Source organism: Colossoma macropomum, unplaced genomic scaffold (genome assembly GCF_904425465.1).
Source record: "Colossoma macropomum unplaced genomic scaffold, Colossoma_macropomum, whole genome shotgun sequence".
Taxonomy (NCBI): Eukaryota; Metazoa; Chordata; class Actinopteri; order Characiformes; family Serrasalmidae; genus Colossoma; species Colossoma macropomum.
In genome coordinates, this window is record NW_023494806.1 from 8738727 (window position 1) to 8760090 (window position 21364).

A 21364-nucleotide genomic window follows, 5' to 3' on the forward strand; every position below is an offset into this window, starting at 1 on the left:
TTGTTGCTTCGTGGCAAGAAGAAGCGAGCAGTTGAGGAAGAGCCCAACTCGAGGTGCTGCCGCCTGGTGGCCGCTCTTGGTAATTGCTATAGAGAGTTTATTTCTTCCATAGGCTTAAAGGGCAATTCCACCGATTTTTTAAAATGTCTCCCTAAGTCAACTGTTAAGATGTGACCAAAGTCATTCAGAGTGGTTTGATGTCTAGAGAAACCTACCAAGTCGGAATTGTTCACAGTGGTGGTGATAAGAACCAGACGTCTGAAAAATTTAACGTCTCTAAAAGCCACATCACAAAAGGTTAATAAAATGATTATGAATATGCTGCCTGATGCCCAAAACATTGTTCTATGATAGCTTTGAGATTAACTTTTAGGCTACAATGTACGTTTAAAATCCATTCATGGCGGAGAGATACGTGTAGAGTGTTATAAGACAAATTAGTCCCCAATAAAACATTTGTTTCTAGATTTACCACTATTTTACCATCATCAACATTACATAGAAAAACTCAGAAGACACACATAGGTTCACTGGTGGTTTTGGATAGTAAAATAAAATGGCTATGTTTGTGTTGCAGACATCGTGACTCCTGGTTCCTATCACCACCACTGTAATGAAATCTGAGTCAGTAAGTTTCTCTAAACTGAACCATTTTACATCAAACAACTTTGTATGACTGTTTCAGTCTTAACGATGGAATTCCACATGAAATTTGAAAAATCGGTGGAGTTCCCTTTTGTCTTGTGTTATGATGTTTGTGGTTTTGTGTACCAAACACACTCATAATTCCACTATACATTATTTTTATTATTGTTTATCTTTAACCATTACAATTAAGTCATTTTTTGTTACTTAAAAGTGATATATGCAAATAGCCTATGTTCTGATTGGCTGCCCTGTGTTGCGCCTCATTCATTAAGCAGTCCAAGCTGAGACACTCCTAATAACTTCAGTGTGCGTGAATGGATCTAAACTGCTGTGGACTGAATAGGTGGATATATCCAATTTCGTGACACCACAGAAGCAAAGAATTCAAAATGGGCTTTTTTGCAGCTTTCTTTCCATATATGGACTGAGGAATAACAGTATGTTGTGAAATTGTAATAATGCTTACATTATACATCAAACTCCTTTATTTAAAAATATGATAAGTATGTGAATTTAGTTCCAACCCAATATAACAGTTGATCCAGTAAATGAACTTCAGTGGCATCTCTGTGTTAAAGCCAAGCATGCAAGAACAAAACTCTGCAGGGTGGTAGATCTCCAGAAATGGCACTGTTGTTATAAAGCATGGATGTCTTTCCAAGTTCAACCTGTAGCCCCACTTGGAACATTGCTGGCATATTCAGGCAGGAAGTACTTTCTTCTGATGCATGTGGAGCTTTTTCCTCAATGCAGGATGATCCTCATGCTAGAAGCACTGTAGATATAGCAGTCAGTATTTTGAGAGCACTGAAATTTTCCTAATTAATGTCTCAAAGGCTTGAGATTTTAGCCAGTAAGCACTAACCTTGGCCACACAGATTCCTTTGGTATGCTGGAAACTGATGATAATAGCACTCTGCTGACAAACGGTAACTTAAAATAGTTAAATAACCAATAAGTTCACATAATAAGTCTCAATAGCAGGAAACAGTCTATTAACAGAAGTTGTTAAACAGTATACAACAAGAAAAAAAGCACACAGATTAACAAATATGGAGTAAGAAAGCAGCACATCACACAAAATCTCTTTTAACTAACATTTTTATTGATGTTCCTACCTATTTAATAGGTAACATTTACATATCACTTTTGGCTGTTTTCCTTTAGTGCAGTAGGACATTCTATACACACATTTACAGTCCTTATACAAAGTACGCTGCCAAGGCTGCCATTTTGTCTTTCGGTTTTTTAGGATTCCCCCGTCCGCCAGGCCGCCTCCCTCGACCCCGCCCCCTTCCCCTGCGAGCCCCGCCTCCTCGGTGCATGGGATGCCGCATGGTGGCGTGTTTGAGCTCCACCAGGTCCTGGAAGACAGTGTCGCAAAAAACGCACCCGGTGTGCTGCGTCTCTCCTTCAGCCAGCGGCGAGCGAGCCTTATGGAAGTCCACCATCACCAGTGACGCCTCGCACGACTCACAGCTGTCCTGGGACACCTGCACCTTGTGGGCCTGCTCGAAGAAATGCACCACCACGTTGCATTTGTTGCAGGCCATGCGCCACTTCGGGCCAGAGTTTGGGTCGAAGACGAGCACGCCTGTCTCACACTCCACACACTGACCGATCCCAAGAGAATTGAGAGAATGTGGGCAGGACGGGTGGGTGCACTCGTTACAGCCCATACCTGCAGACAGGAGAGAGAAATGATTTGGGTGGGGGAAAAAAACACTTTAGAGTCACAGTTTAAAATATGTGCCATGTTAAAACAAATCGCCTGGACACTACAGTGCAAAAGTTTGGAATCACTGTTTTCAATAATATAAAACCAAATTTGTTGCAGATAAAATTATTCAATTAGGATGCTACAGCAGTACAACTGCACAGGTTTCAGATTGAAGGAAGCTGTAAAAAAATGAAACGTGTCCAAAAAGATCAACATAGCTGCACATAATAAAATGTCTGAGAAAGCATTATAGGACTGAGAATGAAGTAATAATAAATAATAAATAAGCTTGAGGCAATGGAAGACTGCATCTATTGGATAGCCAGTTAAGTTGGATGATTTAAATGTTGGGGAAAAACATGATGTCTGCAGCTTTAAGATGCACAAAAGTAATCATATTTGTCTCGTAATATTTTATTTCTTTTAATGTTTTAATATGTAGTCCATGTCCTTGTCAGTTTAAATATGCTGTCTGACAGCAGCTCCGTGTTTCTGTGGCTGTGCTTGTTGAACAAATAAAGGGCTTAAATGAATTTGGCATTGTGGTTAAATCAAATCAATGTCTATAAAAACAAAAAAAGAACAAAACTCACCATAATAAATAATATAATATGATATAATTTAATTTAATTAAAATAGTCTAATTATAAAAAAAGGTGAAAATAACAGTGAAGGAACGTTAACAGCCTAGTAGCCTAGAGGCTAACTTCACACGGAAAGCTTTAGCCAATTTATTATTTAAACAAGCAGAGATTTATAGACTGTAAACACACAATTTATTAAACCTATAGTGAAAACTACCCAACTATACCAAAACTACCATCTCGGAAACCCAAGCGTGTTTATTTTCTCTAACTTAAAGTAGCTTCTTTGTGGCGTTACCACATTACTTGTGCTGAAACGGGTTATTGGAGAAAGGAGCTGCAGAAAAAAGGAGCCTCTCAGTCAGTTTTTATGGCTCTTTTTTCATAAGACACGCTCACACAGTGTGCTTGTGGTAGAGAACAGCAGCACGGCAGAGCAGCTCTTTTTTGTCTTAATCTGACAAGTCATTTCAAAGTCATTCCGAATGAAATCGTGTTTAACTCTTGCTGCAGTACCTTTCTTCATGTCTCTGAAAGGGGGGTTGCTGAAGCAGTAGGGGCAGAGTGGGTAACTCTTGCCCCGGGAGCCAGAGGTCCACAGCACAAGCTCGAACTCATCCAGAGGACACTTCAGCTCCTTATAGAGCTTAATGGCTCCATTTTGAGGCAGACTGTACGTTTCATCACAATGAGAACAGTGCAGGCGGCTCGGCTTGGCCTGCAAGAAACATATAGGAGAGCAGCGTGTTTAACATTTTAACAGAAATAGGAGGGTTTTATGTACACATACACCAATAGCACATAACATTACTGGCATAAGAACACGTTGCATCTCTTAAACAATGATTTTATAAGCAGAAAAAAAATATGTTTACGTAACTGAAAGAGGTTTTCTGTTGGTACATTCATCACAAAATGTTGGGTCTAAAGATTGGTGTAAAAACTAAAGCCAGAGCAGTGATGATATGTTGAATTGCTAAAAAAAATATATCTACATTAAGCAGGAGATTAATACACAGAGCAACGTATTCGGACGGGTTCGTGCATCATTTCCCAAATATGTGTTGGGCTCGGGTTGGGTTCAAGTTTCACATTTGGGTTCTGATATCCCGCCTCCCACTTTTAACAGATTTTACCCTGCATTTCTCCCTGCTTCAGTTTTTCTCCTTACTTTATTGTTCCTCTGCACTTTCATTACTTTAACACACTTTTTAATCAGGCATGCTTGAGTCACTCACACATGCTATAATCAGAACTTAGCATCGGAGTCTACGAGGCCCACGCTTGTAATAGATGTGCGGCAAATAAAACAGCAAATAGATTCAGGAGAGTTCAGCTCATTGCAGCCACAAGCATGTTTACATTTAATTTGGTTAAAAAACATGTCACAGTATTTGTTCAATATATTACGTGTAAAATGTTCTACGTAAAGATTTGAGTTTTTGGATTAAACAAGTGAGGGCAAACATCTTAATATATCAGCACTGCACAGCGTGAGAACAACTCATCATGGGTTTTTCCAGACTAAAAACATTCGGGATGTTGTTTGAAAGCATTGCTTGAATAAATCTGTTAAAGTGGGACATAAACTTTATTTCTGACAGCTGATTTATTTATTGTAATGTATTATTTTGTATATATATTTTTTTTTCTTTTCATCCATGGTCTAATGATTTGCCATTATTTTAGCTATCAGTGTTCACACTTAGCATCTTGGGTGATGACGGGCCAGTTCAGGTCAATTTCGGGTCGTATTTTGTTGGACTCTGGTAAGCGTCGGTCTCAAAATTTGATGATGTAGTTTTGGTTCAGACAGAATTTCATCATGCTCAGATCACACTCAGACAGAACACTTTCACTGTATTCAGATTTGACCAGATTACAGCTTTAAATCACACACTCCACAGAGCTGCACTGACAAAGACAGATATTTAAAACAGTATTGGTCCGCAAAGATTACTTGGTGGCTATCAGTTGGGTGTGCTTATCAGGGCTTTTTGTTTTCTGAGCTCTAGAAATGCTTTTATACTCTCAGATATTTCAAAGCATATTTATACAATTGCAAAAGCTACCATTTAAAAGCTCAGTCTTCTTTATTTCTTACAGTTGGTTAAAGCAAGTATATGTAAATTAAATAAATAACCACAGCCTGAAATCAACCCTTAGTAAATGAATCATCACAGCCTGATTTAGCAGGAAAGAAAAAATAAATGAAAACATGCATGAATAAATAATATAAAATCAAGGTTAGCGATTTAAAGAAGTTTGGAAAATTATTTTCACCAAGGTCAACAGATTATGTTCCCACACAGATCCGCACTGCATGTCTGGGCTAATGACAACCCACATCTAACGTCACTCAGCCAGCGTGCAATGACTAAACGCCACTTAACGGTTAAATTAAATCACTAAGCCCTACTGGAATACGTGGAAAGAGGGAGTGAAAGCACAGCTGCAATGGAATGGGCATGATTAATTCATGAGATGTAAAAATAAAAACGCAACATTATAATCAGAGTCTTCATTTTGGTTAGAGTGGTAGAATGGTAGCTGGGGACCTTAAGAGATCTGCCCACATGAACATATTTTTCTGTTCTCATGCTGAAGGCCATTACCGGTCACGGAGAACGTTATAAACATATCTATGGAGTTTTCTAAACTTTAAACATAAGAATCACAGGATTGGCAGATGACTATATTTACACGTGCAAAATTTCTATATACAAGTGAAAGTAAATAAGCAGAAATACTCTTGGTAAAACATTACTTGAATAAAAGTAATAATTTAAGTAAAAGCACTGTGAGCTATTATAATTATAACATTACTTTGATAAATAACTATTATTACACAAGACCTGTGGGGCTGTGGACACAAAAATCAGTTATTTAAAGTTTTTTTTAAAAGTCTAGAAGCTGTTCATCAAAATAACATAATAACTGTAACAAATCATACTATTTTTATTCATACTATTGATACTTAAGTATGTTTAAAAGCAAGTGTCACACAAACACCGCTTTATACTTTGTCCATTCCACCACTGATGAGTTTCCATAAACCTTTTTCCCCAAAAATAAGACCTTTTGATCTAAAATATAAGATGAAATATAACCTAATGTACTACAGGTTACAAGGTCACCTGGACATACAGAGTCACAGCAACAGAAGGGAATCAAATGATGCACTCATTCACATCATTATACTACCAAGTCCAGTAACTACAGGTTTGTGATGAGACTGGACTTGGTGCCTTCATCTCTCATGCATGGTGCATAATCAGTCTGACTCTCCTCAATTATACTAGACGTCATTGGCGACCTTGAGTCCGCTGGAACTCATTGAGAAAAGTACAACATTTTAAGCTAGGAGAGACTACGCACTAGGGCTGCAACTAGCAATTATTTCTATGAATGATTACCCTATTAGCTACTTTTCAATTAACAGACTAATTTAACTAATTTAATTAAACCTTCTTTGGTTCTTCTCAGTTTGCTGCTGCCATCCAAGTTCTGTCTGTGCAACAAGTAATTTCGTCTTTGCAACACATTAAATAACGTTTAATTTAAAAAAACAATATTTATACATAATAAGCATGGTTGACTTGGTCAACTAATCATTGTAGCCCTACTATATACCTGAATGTATTTCATGAACCGATGACACTTTCCACAGCGTGAGTGAGGCTTCCCAGTAGCAGCAATAGGTGAGAAGGACACCTCCATCAGCTCATCCATACCTGCATAACACAACAATGCAGAGGATTAATAACTGGTCATGGAAGTAACATAACCATATCACTGTTGTTGGAAGAAAACCTTGTATCTCCAAAATAAAAACTTTACAGGAGAAAGAAAAAAGCTACTTTACTTTTAATGTAGGTCAATGGAATCTGACTTGTTTCCAAGTATTTTTGGGCCATTTCTTTTGGTCCATTCATCAAGAAAATTACAACATGTAAAACAATGTAAAGGGCAACAGGTATTTTCAAATTATGTCAAAAACTGAAAAATGACAAAAATGGAGATACAAGGTTTTCTTCCAACAACAGCGATATGTTACCAATATTGACAATGTTGTGCTGTCTGCAGTAGAAGCAATGAGGGCACTGATTCAATGTCAGTTCTAATGTCAGTGATCACAACACGCATTGTGTTTACACACAATTTTGTTCATCCTATGTGAGCATGTGGATAAAATGAGCAGAAAACACTGTAGCACTGAAGCCTGAGATAATTTATTCAAATCAATCCAGTTTGAGAAACTTGCCAGCGATGGAGTCCACAAAGTAGTGAAACTTCCTCTTAAAGATGTCCAGTGTGTGCTGGAGAACCTGGTGGTAGTTTGCTTTCCCCAGAGCAATGAGATTCAGCTGCTTCTCCACCGCACTGCGGATGGTGGGCAACACCAACTCCACATCTAACATGCAGCAGCAACATGAACACATAAAAGAATGCAGAAGAAGAGGTTGAAAGAAAAAGATCTGAAATATAATCTTGTAAGGTTTTGTCTGAATAGATAGATGTATAGACAGATATACACAGAAACATAAAAGCCTTCAAATGCATAAGCAAAAAAACACATTTATAAATTCAAATCTGTTAATGAACGAAGAAGTATAAGCATAACCCTTGCAGTTTTACTCCTGCTCACCTATCTTGTAATAGCCATGAACCAGGACGATTCCCAGATTGGTGGGTTTCAGTTTGCGCCCATTCTCCACAGTTACATAATTCCTTTGACAGATATTATTGATGTGGACAGGGATACTAGCATCAGTACCTAAACAGGGAAAATCAAACGGGCAAAGTGAGTGTAGTCAAATGGATCAAAATCCCAAGTTGTGGGATTTGAAGTCTTAAAACATTTTTTTCCTCTTCACAAAATAGCATGTAGCCTACTGACTCCCTCTATGCTTGCTTGTATTGTTGCATAAAGGTGTTCACACAACATAGGTCTCTCACCTATGCCATGTTTCTCCATGAGAGTGATGAGCTCGGCCTCAGTGAGGTAATCTGGTGGGCTGGTCTGTTTCTCCAGCAATTTGATCTCATCCACAGTAAAGCTATCTCCTTTCTCACATGTTGGCAAAGCCTCCTCGAGTGGAATGCCCTGCCATGGCATGATCTCAGTAAAACCTGAAAGGAAAGTACATTAAATTCAGCCATTCATTAACCCTTCTATGTCCTCCACAGTGTATACACTTTCTCCTCTTCATCAACTACTCTTCTTACATTTTGTTTAATTATTTCATCAAAATGAATGAAGCAAATACATTTTGTCATTGTGCAGATTCAAAACTTTCACTTCACATTGAAAAATGACTAATGAAACTGACATTTTCAGGCTGCCAAAAACTGACCGCAGCAATCATGTCTAAACTGCTTGTTACATACATACCGGCTGAAATGAGAGTCTTCCCAGTACAGGAGAATCCTTCCGTGCCGATTCTGAAGGTGATGGTGGTCTGGAGGTACTTGCAGTCATGGCTGACCGTGGCTATGAAGTGGCGTGTGATGTACTCATACAGTCGCCACCCATCACTGCCTGCAGACAGAAGAGAAACACAACATTCACACTCACATTCCAGTAAAAACCTGTGTGACATGTTATTTTTACAGTGTCCCTTACAACATACATAAAATTTTCCAGATAATATTTCTGCCTAATTGCTGTATATGGATAAAAAGGTAAATGACTGTCTTTCTACTATCTGTAATGAAGTTGCAAAGACATGGGTGACAGTCTTACCCAGCTCACTCTCAGAGGCAGACCTCATAGGGGTGATTGGCGGGTGGTCTCCTGCATCCGCTCCTTTCCTTGGCCGGTTAATGCCTTCAGAGAGCAGTGCTTTAACCTGTTTTCAAAAGCACACAGATGCAAAGACAGAAATGAGCATGGGTCCTAACCCATCAAGCATCTTCAGCTGCTTTTATCACATACATGCAAGCAGAATTCATCAAATCAGGTTTGCAAAACTGCAGCCTGAAATACATGGTAAATAAAAATTGATCAACAATAATTATTTAAATCATATATAATTTATGGAATATATTCATTATATTTGTGATGAGGCTCACCGTCTCAGCCCAGTTGGAGTTGTTGGCCTGCTGTCTAAGCGTCCCCTTGAGGTCAAAGTTTTCAGGGTAGTGTGTGGTCTCTGTGCGAGGGTAGCTGATATAACCCTGTGTGTACAAGCGCTCTGCTATCTGCATGGTGTGCTGGGGACCCATTCCTACACACAAACACATACATTACCTTTAAGGAGACTAAAATAATGTCTTTTTTTTCATTTTATATACAATAATACTTTACATAACGTAGATTTTAATATTATAAACTAGACATTAAAGGACATTTTGTATGCTTTAATCCACTTCTTCTCAGTCCTGGTGTACCCATACTCTACATTCCTAAAAAAAGATGGTTCTTGAAGGGTTCTTTAGTAAAGAAAATGGTTTTATATAGAACCATGAACACTCAAAGAACACTTTGCATAATTAAAGGGTGCTTTGCTTCCTTTAATCTGATGAAGAATGTGCTATAGATTCAAGAACCTTTTCGAAAAGGGTTCTATATAGCACCCAAAAAGGTTCTCATATCGTTATGATGTCAAGCTTGTTACAACAGAACAACCTTTATCAAAGAGGTTCTATATAGCAGCATCTACAGCACATTTGTCATCAGTCTGAAGAGCCCTTTCATGATGCAAACAACGCTTTAATCATGCAAGTGTTCATGGCTCTATATAGAACCACTTCCTTTATTGAAGAACCTTTGCAGAACCATCATTTCTAAGAGTGTACACACCTGCCCCACATCTACAAGCTGCTTGTTTATTAGTTAATGAGTTGAATCAAGTGTGCTAAATGAGGAAGCACAAAAATGTGCACACTGTGGTGTGGCCAGGACTGGGATTGGGAACTTGGCCTTAATCAATATATCAAGTATTTTGGGTAGCTAGCACATAATAAATACTTTTGTAATCATCTATTTGCAATATTTTTTATCAAGTTATCCATCTGATCATCTTTGATAATCACTTTTAAAATACAAGGCACTCTGGATTTCTTATAGAAATATATTCTAAATATATCTTCCCACTATTAATTTGATAGTTACACAGGACTAAAATATTAGCAGTATTTTACAGACATTACTAACTTGTAACTACAAGTGAACAATACTTTAAGTCTGCCAGATCATGTCTTTTGGAGAAGGCTGCTTACCCAATGCAGAACTGGCCACTCGTAACATCTCCACTGTATTTAAGGCAAGAGGTCTCTGCTTGGCTTTCTCTTTCTTACTGACCGACTCAACCTAAAGAAAAATGTGTCAATGCAATCACAACCACACTTCAAGTATTTCAACAGATTTTAAAAGATATACCCAGTGTTTAAAAGTTTAGAATCACTTTTTATGCTACTAAATGTTATTCAATAATAACTTGTACAGAACAGAATGAAATGTTATAAACTAGACACCAAAATGTAAATTATGGTTTATTCGTAATTTAAATTATCTTAAATTATCTTTCAAAATCTACTTTATTTTATCTACTTTCAAAATTACTATAAGGAGTCTTTTTCAAATATGAAGCATTCTGGATATCAATTTTATTTTAAACGAATTCCCACTACTTTACAGCTTTCTCAATAATTAAGGAAACATACAGCTTCATTTATCTTTCTTTATTTTCCTAAATTCAATTTCTTGTTTTTTTAAATTTCCCACAGATTGTTTGAAACATCTAGAATTTCAGTACCATATTACAATAATTTCTGCAACAAAATTGGTTTGAAATAGTTAAAAACATGGATTCTAAACTTTTGAACAGTAGTCATGTATATGAGATACAATGATAAAAATGTGCAACATATATGTATAATAACTCATCTGAAAAGTAATTATGGGTTTAAGATAAACAGGGAGGGGCTTCAGGACACACCAGGGCTTCTCTGGCTGTCTTGGTCATGTTGACAAACATCTGACCGATTTCCCTGTCAAACACCCGTACGCGGTCCCAGTCCAAGGTGATTGGACTCTCCTTGCCTTTGAATACCTGCAGTCAAAAAAGAAACAGAAAAAACTAAAAGTTGAACTAACACACTAAGTAACGATCAGTACTCACTGTTACTGTCATTTTTCTATTCTCTAATCAACCTGAGTTCTCTAATAGTTTTAGTGGCCGAGTTGGAAATGCTAACAAAAAGCACCAAGAGGTGAAACATCAACATGAGAACATGGTTTAATAATAGCTGATTCAATTGCTCAAAGCTTTGCACTGCATCCAGTGGCAATAAAATACAGTTTTGAGACAATAAAATGCCAGAATGAAACTGAATGTTAGCTTCAGGTTGGTACTATGAAAATATGAACAACTTTCTAGAACGATCACTAGATTTCACTGTGGCAAATCCTTGCGGAATTTACATGGAATGCACAGAATTCCACAAGGTTTTCCAGGATTTGACTTAGTTGGAGTAAATCAAGTAATTTTACTAATGATAAAACATCAAAAAGCTGACCTTGGCCTGGATGACCCAGTATGTCTCAGGTTTAAAAGACTGGATTTTGTCATGACGCTCTACACAGAAGCCCAGAGTTGGTGTCTGGCATGGGCCAAATGAGATGAGAGAGGAGTCCAGATTCCCGTATTTTCCCTGAAAGTACTTGGTTTGGAACCTGAAAAACACAGCATATATGTAAAGAAGCACAAGAAATATCTTCTAGAACACAAAGCAAAGCTGTACTACAGTATTGATATAACCTGTAGGACATAGATGGAGCCCTCCATACCGTGTGAAAGCACAGCCAATGCGGAGATCAAGCTCCTGCCGAGCATCGACAGATAGAGCCTCGTTCTTATTGGGTTCTCCGAGTCGGTTCATGGCATTCCAGATGTCCGTGTCAGTGATGGAACTGAACTTGGCCCGGTAAACAGTACGCTCATTACCATACAGCTTATTCATCACCGGCTGAATGGCATCCAAGACCTAAATCAAACAGGATGTAAATACAAATTTATACCGTAGTATGCAAAATTTTGGCACTGCTGGTCAAATTACATTTTTTGTTCATTTTCAAAGTGAAAACAAGTTAAAACATCCTCTAAAGAGAACACAGTTCAGCACATTTTAATGCACAATTTCAATTTATTTGCTGAATTCAACATTTAGGAACAATTTCAATATAAAATATGGTTATAAACATAAAATTTGCAGAAAAATAACATATGTAAGTGCACTCTCTGTAAAGAATGTGTAAAATTATTTCCACCTAGAAAATCAACAAAATATAATTTGACCAGGGGTGTTCAAATTTTTGCAAATGACCATACATTGTGCTTCTCAAACAGCAGGTCATTAAGGAAGCTCAAATAGACTTGTTTCAATTGAATTAATTTCTGTCTGTATATCACTTTTTACAACTGCCATTGTCACAAAGCAGCTTTACAGAAATTCAGGTCCAGGCTCCAAGTGAGCAAGCCAAGAGTGATAGTGGCAAGGAAAGCTCCCTGTGTGCAAGAGGAAGAAACCTTGAGAGGAACCAAGACACAAAAGGGCAACCCATTCTCCTCTGTTCAACACAGGACAGCAAAACAATAACATAACATGATCAATAAGATTTGAGAAAAAGCTTCCATTACTTGTTATCTACCTCAGCCTTGTAACTCCAGTGTAAAACTACAACAGACCTGCCTTGATTGATCATCTACATTTGGGTTTGGGTTTTTAAATATTGCAAATTAGATTTTTCGGTAGAACTACTGCTTTAATGGTGAGATTCTCTTATTCATGGATATGCTGAACTCATACCTCAAAACAAATGTTCTCTCCTTCTTTGTCACAATCCAGCCACAACACAACATAGTCACAACCTTTGGCTTCAACCTGTGAAAGCAGTATCAGGAAGATAGTTTGCATTTTTATTCATTAACCATCTATGCATCACTTGCAGTCTCTGTGGAGTTGCTCTCATGACATGCTTCTGTACAAGCGTTCTACATGATGAAGAGGAAAAACTGAGGACACCTGTAGGAACTTGACCATGTTGAGTTTAGGGTTCGCCTCTTTCTTCTCAGTTGGTGCTTTGCTGAACAGCTCTGCTGGATCCACTTTGTCCCAGTTATTGTATTTCCCTAACAGAACAGTGACAGAATGACAGTCATGGACACATGGATAGAGTAAGAAAAAACAGATAACTACAGAAGTAGCTGAGAAATTAGTTTGTATATCGTTGCTTTTAGAACTTTGCATGTCCATTTCATTGCATGTCTGTTTTTGTTTCATAAAAAGTCAAAACAACACCAGCTGCCCACTGTATTGTGTGAATATTTTACAATTATTGAACCAATACAAATGGTCCAATAATCATAATTTTTTCACATTAAGTTACATTAAAAGTTACCTAAAAAGTTACCATTTTAGAGATTGTTTAGATATTTACCTTATTTTTGTTCCAACAGTGACAATATGCTAATTTATACAATACACAAATTCTATTTATTTGCTGAACTCAGCATTTAGGAAAAAATATGGCTAGAAACATAAAATCTGCAGAAAAATGACATATGTAAGTGCGCTCTCTGTAGAGGATGTGTAAAATTATTTTCACCCAGAAAATCAACAAAATGTGTAATTTGACCGGGCTGTTCAAACTTTTGCATACGATTATATATTGTGCTTTTTCACTACATTAAAATAATGTTATTTACCAATTTTTGTTTTATATCACCCTTTACCTCAAACAGCAGGTTGTTAAGTAAGCTCAAAAAGACTTGCTTCAATTTGATTAAATTCTATATGTATAGCACTTTTTACTGCCGTTGTCACAAAGCAGCTGCCCTTTTTATTGTGTGAATATTTTACAATTATTGAAACAATACAAATGGGCCAATAATCACAATTTTTTTTACTTTAATTTACATTAGAAGTTACCTAAAATGTTACCATTTGAGATTTATTTTAGACATTTTTTATTGTTATTTCAATAGTGACAATATGCTATTTGCTAAATATGCTAAAACTCATTAAAATGCTCACTTTCTTTTAATATTCCTAGTTAATAACTGAAAGCCTGAAAAAAAAGTATGATTTTAAACTCTAAAAATAAACCCTTAAAATCAGTGAATGTTCTCACAATGCATATTTTATATATTAATACAAACAGATGGTTGAATACAATCGAAAGAATGCATACAATGTAAATAAAAGACTTGCCAGTGAAATCCAGACTCATGACGTGACCACACACAGACGTCATCTTAAAGCGCACATTCTGGCCCATGAAGCTCCCCGTGTACTCATGCACTGAGCATGCTCCATTCAGACCTTTGCGGCTAGAGCAGTTACCTATTTAGCATAGAAAAGGTTCAGATTAGGTAATGAGTTCACAGACTGGCCAGAGAATAAGCACAACGCAATACCTAAAGCATTTTTATAACTGTTTATAGGATTATTTACTGTAATGTACTTTTAACATCAAAAGTACATTACAGTACTTCAACTATAACAGTTTAATGTAATAACAATAATAACAACAAAACAACAATAACAATACTACATTATTATAGACATCATATATTGTTATATTGTTATAATTGTTAATTGTTAAACTGAATCATTTGAATACTTCTAACGTAATCAACTGAATTCAGTGCTTGATCGATCTATTTATCAATGAGTTCAGAAAATGTAGTTCGTTCTGCGCTACCATTTTCAGTTCTACAGATAAACATAAGCTCCACTGAAATACTGCTGAATAGGCAGGATAAATGCTATGCAAACCATTATTTTTGTTTAATTCGCATACCAACCAAATGAAAAGAAGAAAAGTGGCTTTTCTTTGACTTCAATAACTTCAAAGACCTGCCACTGACCACATGGAGAGACAGTGAAGAAGTGAATGAATGGGTGAATGAGTGAAAGAGCAGCAAGAGGAGAGACTGACTATGCATTTTCTCTACTTTCATTCACATTTAATCAACCCCCTACTTATTGACTCACTCGCTCGCTCTACCTGATCTAAACTCAAAAGGTGAATAGCGGTGACCAGTGGTTGCCATGCCTCACTCAAGGCCGAGCCTGAATAGTGGGTGATACGATGAGCTCTCAGCCCCCCTCTCTGGCCCTGAGTAACCCCATGGCCTCCATTCAGCCCAGGATGCATAAATACAGGCCTGGGAGGAGGACACCTCACCAGCATCATCCTCCAGCTACCTGCACATCACCGGCTCCGCTCCTATCCTCCACTACTCAAGAAAACAGCATGCAACAGCTACAGGTCAGTCTCTTCCAGAGCGCTCTCTCTGTGTAGATCAGGAGTGTTAAACTCAGGTCCTGCAGGGCCACAGTTTTGCCAAAATTAGCTTTTTCTCTTTTCAGAGGCATCAAATAAATCTGTTTTGACAATTAGCTGATGAGATGAGGTTAACTGCTAAACACTGCAGCGCTGCAGCCCTCCAGGAGTGGAGTCTGACACCCCTGGAACATAAAGAATAGGGTTACAGACTAGGAATCTACTATGATTGAAGAACTCATGTTAGGAAAGTTTCTATAATAATTTAAACATACTAAAAGTGTAATTTATCTAACTAAGCTTGCTCTTAAACTCCTACTTCTACATGCTTAGCATAAGGCGTATAGTTTTATTTCTAGTTTTATTTTGTATCCAAACTGACAAGTGAACCTACCAGCGTCTTTTTAATATGTAACGTAACACGCATGTAACTTTCTGCCATGAATGAATTTGAAAAAACTGGTTTAGGCCAAAATCTTATCTGAAAACTACTATAAAAAGCAATGTCTTCAGAAATGAATTTGTTTGCATCTTAAGGGTTTATTATTATGCAGCAATATTTAAAAAGGTGGAATTCCCTTTTAACGGCTTAAACTGCAAGCTTATAAGTCAGTTACTAATCATAAGACTTAATACTCACTAAAATAGATACAACTGAGGTCAAATTTAGTTGTCTAAGATGACGTGACTCAACTTCAGGCATGAAAAACACCTTAAACAAGTCAAACATATAAACCGTGTTACATATGTCTCATATTAGTATTTTTACCATTGTTGAGACTCACATTTTCGCCAATATCATTATTATAAAACAGAAAGTAAAGGGCGAAGAAAAGATTTGTGATAGAGTATTTAACCAAAGCTAAATATTAACTTAATACTCTGAAACATTAAATTAATAAAATCATAATACTTGTCAAATTAAAAGTGAATGGTATGCATGGGCAATATGTCGATATTTTATCTTTATCATAATAAACTATGTTAAAATATGGTTTTATGACCATTTTATGGATATCATCAGTACTTGAATTTCGAACAACTGCATGTTTCATTAAAAAGGGAGCACAATCAGTTCTGTTGAACTGGATTTAGTGCAGTACAGTAGGCCTGGGTGATAGGATGATATAATCGTACATCATCAAGGACTGTTAAGTAAAAAGTAGCTCCTATCTGGAAGCTTTGGCAGTAAAGAAAGTTCTTCCTCTTGCGATATAATTGATAATCGCAATATTTTAACTAGAAAATATCATGCTCATTATTTTAAAATATCATTCAGGCCTACAATACAGTGTATTAAACATTAAATAAAAATCAAAACTGTACTCATAGTTTTTGATTGAATTTCTTAAATGTAGCTGAATATTTTTTCCTCTTCTAAAGTATCAAACCTCAGAACAACTAAATATTGTGGTGCGTATCATGTATTGTAGAAAATGTCATCTAGTTTCGTGATCTTACACTTTCGCTCACCCCTAGTGACTGGTTATCTGTAACCTCACTTTCTCTCTCTTGCTGTTTTGCTTCCTTCGCTCTCTCAGCTCCTGGGTCTCCTCACCCTGACCCTCCTGGTGTTAAACCCGAGTCAGTGCAGCCCCATCGGGGGTCAGTGTTTGGTAGACCAGGGCACTTCCTCAGTCTGTATCGCCAACCTAAACAGTCTGGAGGAATACTATGCTGAAATTACCAACCAGCCCAACCGACTTAATGAGCGCAGCCTGGCTGCATGGACTTACATGTGAGTACCACAGCAAGAAATCATCAGGAATTATTGGCTATAATTATGTTCGCACGTACAAGGAATTAGTTTTCAGTTGTACAGTAGCTCAAAATACAGGGTATTGTAGCTTTTTCATTTGTACAGGGATGTAGACTTCCATTAGTGTCAACCTGTCTTGAGCTCCGATTGTGCCACCTTTTGTTTATCACTTGTTGACAATGCTGAGCTACTTCACATTCTGGAGATTTGTTGAGGAACCTTGTGATTAAGAAGCCACAAATGCCATATGGCACAGCTTTGATTAGAACCAGGCTGTGACTCAAAAACTGCTTTCCTTGATTTAGTCCACAACCTCACTGAACATACTGCCCGAGCTGAACAGCATGTGGATCCACATGTCCTCTAGATCAGGCAAAATCAAAGCAAGTAGATAAGAAAATAAGTTGCATTCAACTATTCAGATGCAGCCTCTACTTTTAGCTACTTTGGTCGACTAATTAAACCCCTAAACTCAAAGTTATTATTTAAAAACATAAACCATAAACCTAAGGCTTATTATCCAGTAACTATTATGCATAATTCAGTAACTACAATGAATTATTCATTAACTGCTATGGATTTTTCAGTAATTGCTAGAAATTATTCTGATAAAATATTAGTACTGTGATTATACTGCTGCAAATTTCAACTGCTATACACTTTGCAATCTTTAGCAAACAAACACACACACACACACACACACACACACACACACACACACACACACATCATCTAAACCGCTTATCCTACTGGGTCGCAGTGGGGTGCTGGAGTCTATCCCAGCTGTCATTGGGCAGAAGGCAGGATATACCCTGGACAGGTTGCCAGGCCATCGCAGGGCAGACAGATAGACATACACATACACACTCACACCTACGGGCAATTCAGCGTGTCCAATTGGCCTGACTGCATGTCTTTGGACTGTGGGAGGAAACCCACGCAGATGAAGGGAGAACATGCAAACTCCACACAGAAAGGACCCTGGTCGCCCCGGTTGGGAATCGAACCCAGGCAATCTTTAGCACACGCTAGTTAATCAAAAATGTAATATGGTATAAGACAGTGCTGCACCATAATAATACACTATTCTTGGATTACGTAAATATCTAGATTCGTCAAAACATCCGCAGAAACATTAATCTGAAACTTGAATTTAAACGAAGGTCTCAGAGTTTTAGGTGACAATTATAAAATGACAAATATATTCTGACTGTCTTTTCCCCCTTATGATTTGCAGGGAAACAAGGGACCTGACCCGTGTGCCTCAGGTCATCTATGAAGCCAGGTGCCTTACAAGCCACTCCTGTAACGGGGTGGAGATCGGTTCCAGTGTGGAGAGCATTCCCATTGCAGTCAAAATGCCTGTTCTTCGGAAGTACCCAGGATGTCCGTTCCCCACGATGGAATTTGAGTCTGTTAACATCGCATGTATATGTGCAACAACCCGACAGATCTAAAAAGATCGCATGTTACGTTATAAATTATATTAGGGATTTTTGTTGCTGTCTATGCCCACTGCACCAACAAACTAGCTGTTATTTTACAAAACATCGTCCAGAATGCTTGTGTCATGTTTTAGAGAAATCCTGCTGAAAGCCTGCAAATGATAAAGAATAAAAAGAGTTTATAACAATATGTTCTACTTCGGTTTTTACTTTGCTGCTAAATCATGTCTGACATACAAGTGAAAGAAGCTTGATTAAGTTAGTGTCAAAATGACCAGAAAGAGTGATTGTGGTGATTCTGCTCACGTTTCCAAGCAAAAATCTTACGATTATCACTTTATGAATCTATTAAGAACACAAGGAGTTCCTTTAAGCAATGATACCTTTAAGCAATGATAGCAATGGAAAAGGTTCAGAGGTTCAAACGGTTCAATATGAGTAAAGCACCCATAACATGCATTACTTTGTCATTGCACCAACAAACTAGCTGTTTTGATGACTGTTGTCACATCATTTGTGTCCTTCTTGGTCACGGCTGATTACAAGGCACGTATCAAGCCACAAAGAAGTTTCCAACACTCTTCTTTGGAGCAAAGGAAAGAGGTGTGCTCTAAACCTGAGCCTCAGCAAGATATTCCAGAATAAGCTGGGCATCTATTATATCTACGATAGAAATGAAATTGAAAATTTTCAGTCAGACCCTGAACAATAAGAGGTGCACACGTGAACCACACACTACGTGAACCGCACACTAAATGTGACTATATGTACACTATATGTCCAAAAGAATCCAGACACTAGGGCTGAAATATTAGTCATTTTTACATCAAAATTACAATTTGAGAGTGCATTTTGAAATCACAAGAGCTGCCATTTGAATTAAATCCTACACTAAGCTGTTTAAACAGGTTTTAATTGGATAGCCTGTGAACAGGCAGTCTGGCACACCACATACAACGTTCAAAACTCAAGCCTGAAAAAACTTGTCGTTCTGGCTCCAAAAGTCCTGAAGTTTTCTACAGCCATCTGTGGCTGGGAGCCCAAGAGACCACAATTAGCATTGCTCTCTCTGGGTGGGTAGGATGGCCCCCTGCCCCCCCTCCATCACTCAATGCAATGCTAGCCAACACAGGCGTCTATCGGCTGACATAACAGAACTGGCAGTTGGAACTTTCCTCCGAGTGTTCAGCTGTCCAATGGCCTTGCATTCTGGGGTTTTATTTACTCAAATATAACTGCATTTAAATCACAATTGTAATATTGGTCAGAAAAATCACAATTAGATCTGTTCCACTAATTATTCAGCTCTACCAGACAATAGGGCTGTATGATATTGACATAAAATGTAATATTCAATAAAGACATCAGATATCACAAAGACGATATGAGAAGCAATAGACTATTATTAATAATGTGATGCAAGTACAGACTTTTTGGGATGTGTACACAGAAATCTAACTAACTTCTCCTTAAAGAAAACTACAAAATACAAAATTACAAAAGCACCATTCACTACTGTGCAAAATAAAAAAATTCAAACTACTATCAGTTACTTATATTAGAGCTGCAAGCACATTTTTACAGTGATCCCTGGAGAGATGAACTCCATCAAAACATCACAATAACAATAAAATACGGTCATACTGCCACCCCTGGCTACTAGCCTTGACTTCAGAAGAAACACAGGATGAGCAGGTATCCACAAAATTTTAAACATTTAATGAATGCACTGATACTTCTAGGTTACTTTCAGTTGTCTTCACTTTAGACTTGCAGTTCCTACAGAAGGACCCCTGTCGCCTTAGCCATGGTCAGAGAGAGCTGCTCGGGTTTCTTTTCCTGGAGTTCCCATGTTCAGTACATTCAAGTAGCGACAGATAATTTCAATCCCCTACACTAAACATCTCAAATAAACAAAATGTAGATATTTTAGCACAGTGACCCAGTGTCACCTAAACGTTCGGCTCTTCCCGAGTAAAATTAAAAACATCATTAAATATGGGGTTAAAATATCTGAATATCTGCCCAATACAATATGATTCTGAGTCACTGAATCTCCCTTAAAAATAATCCCTGAATAAAAACCCCTAAATATACATTTTTAAATGTACTTTAGTGGTTGGAATACATTTTGGAATTAAAAAGTATATTTGAAATGTAGCTCACATACACGCTCATGTATTTTTAAGAAAGTCTGGACTATTTTTATGACTGAGCTTGTTTCTAAATACACAGTGATGTCAATAATTTATCATTAATAAAGGATGGAAATACTTAAATAAATGTCCCACAGTGCTTTACTAAACAGTAACAACACACACTGGCTTATAGTGACCAAACCTCTCAGAAAACGCAAAGAAGCAGACGAGGCTGTAGTTGGCTTCTTGTTGGAATTTTTCCATTCCACCTTAAAACGTGTATCAGTTACATTCTGGCGCTTTAGGCTCCAGAATGTAACTGATGCACTATTTAAGGTGGAACGGAAAAATTAGAACAAGAGGCAGGCAAATTAGAAGTTGACTTCAACGCCGTAACTAAAGCATAACGTCGTGTATGAACGACATAAACAAAACGTTTCTAATATATTTGTCCATTCACATATTTATACTCACCTTTAGACAGGATCTTGGCAATTGACTGAGCCAGAGAGGGCTTCTCAGCCACCATCAGCACCGTCCTCATCTCCGGGCTGGAAACGCAAACACAGCCTGCACTATAAATTAGACTTATTTCTGATTTATGAAAATATTCAAAACATTCACGGAATCAGGAGAATCATTTCTAGTTGTGCAGGTCCTTAGCAGACTGGCAAACCCAGAGAAAGACTTTCATCTTCCGGATCACGAGTTAACAAAATAAAAGTTTTAGCTGCTCGGCGTCAAACTGCGCGATGCAGACTTTTGTTTTAGCCAG

At 37.5% G+C, this 21364-nt stretch overlaps 2 protein-coding genes across 2 annotated transcripts; one reads left to right on the forward strand and one right to left on the reverse strand.

Annotated features, from left to right (window-relative positions):
• Positions 1–1731: 1731 nt before the first annotated feature.
• On the reverse strand, positions 1732–21305 carry top3b (DNA topoisomerase III beta). Its single transcript, XM_036598783.1, has 17 exons — positions 21064–21305; positions 14170–14301; positions 12982–13088; positions 12766–12840; positions 11747–11943; positions 11476–11632; positions 10896–11009; positions 10177–10267; positions 9028–9182; positions 8699–8804; positions 8348–8494; positions 7912–8085; positions 7601–7729; positions 7217–7366; positions 6586–6686; positions 3469–3670; positions 1732–2329 (listed from the first exon to the last, which is right to left on the reverse strand). The coding sequence occupies exons 1-17, from the start codon at positions 21131–21133 to the stop codon at positions 1851–1853; spliced, it is 2586 nt and encodes an 861-aa protein (XP_036454676.1). The 5' UTR covers positions 21134–21305; the 3' UTR covers positions 1732–1850.
• Positions 15169–18581, forward strand: LOC118827429 (interleukin-17B-like). Its single transcript, XM_036598784.1, has 3 exons — positions 15169–15232; positions 16789–16985; positions 18244–18581. Exons 1-3 carry the CDS (start codon positions 15218–15220, stop codon positions 18461–18463), a joined length of 432 nt encoding a protein of 143 aa, XP_036454677.1. The 5' UTR covers positions 15169–15217; the 3' UTR covers positions 18464–18581.
• Positions 21306–21364: the final 59 nt, after the last annotated feature.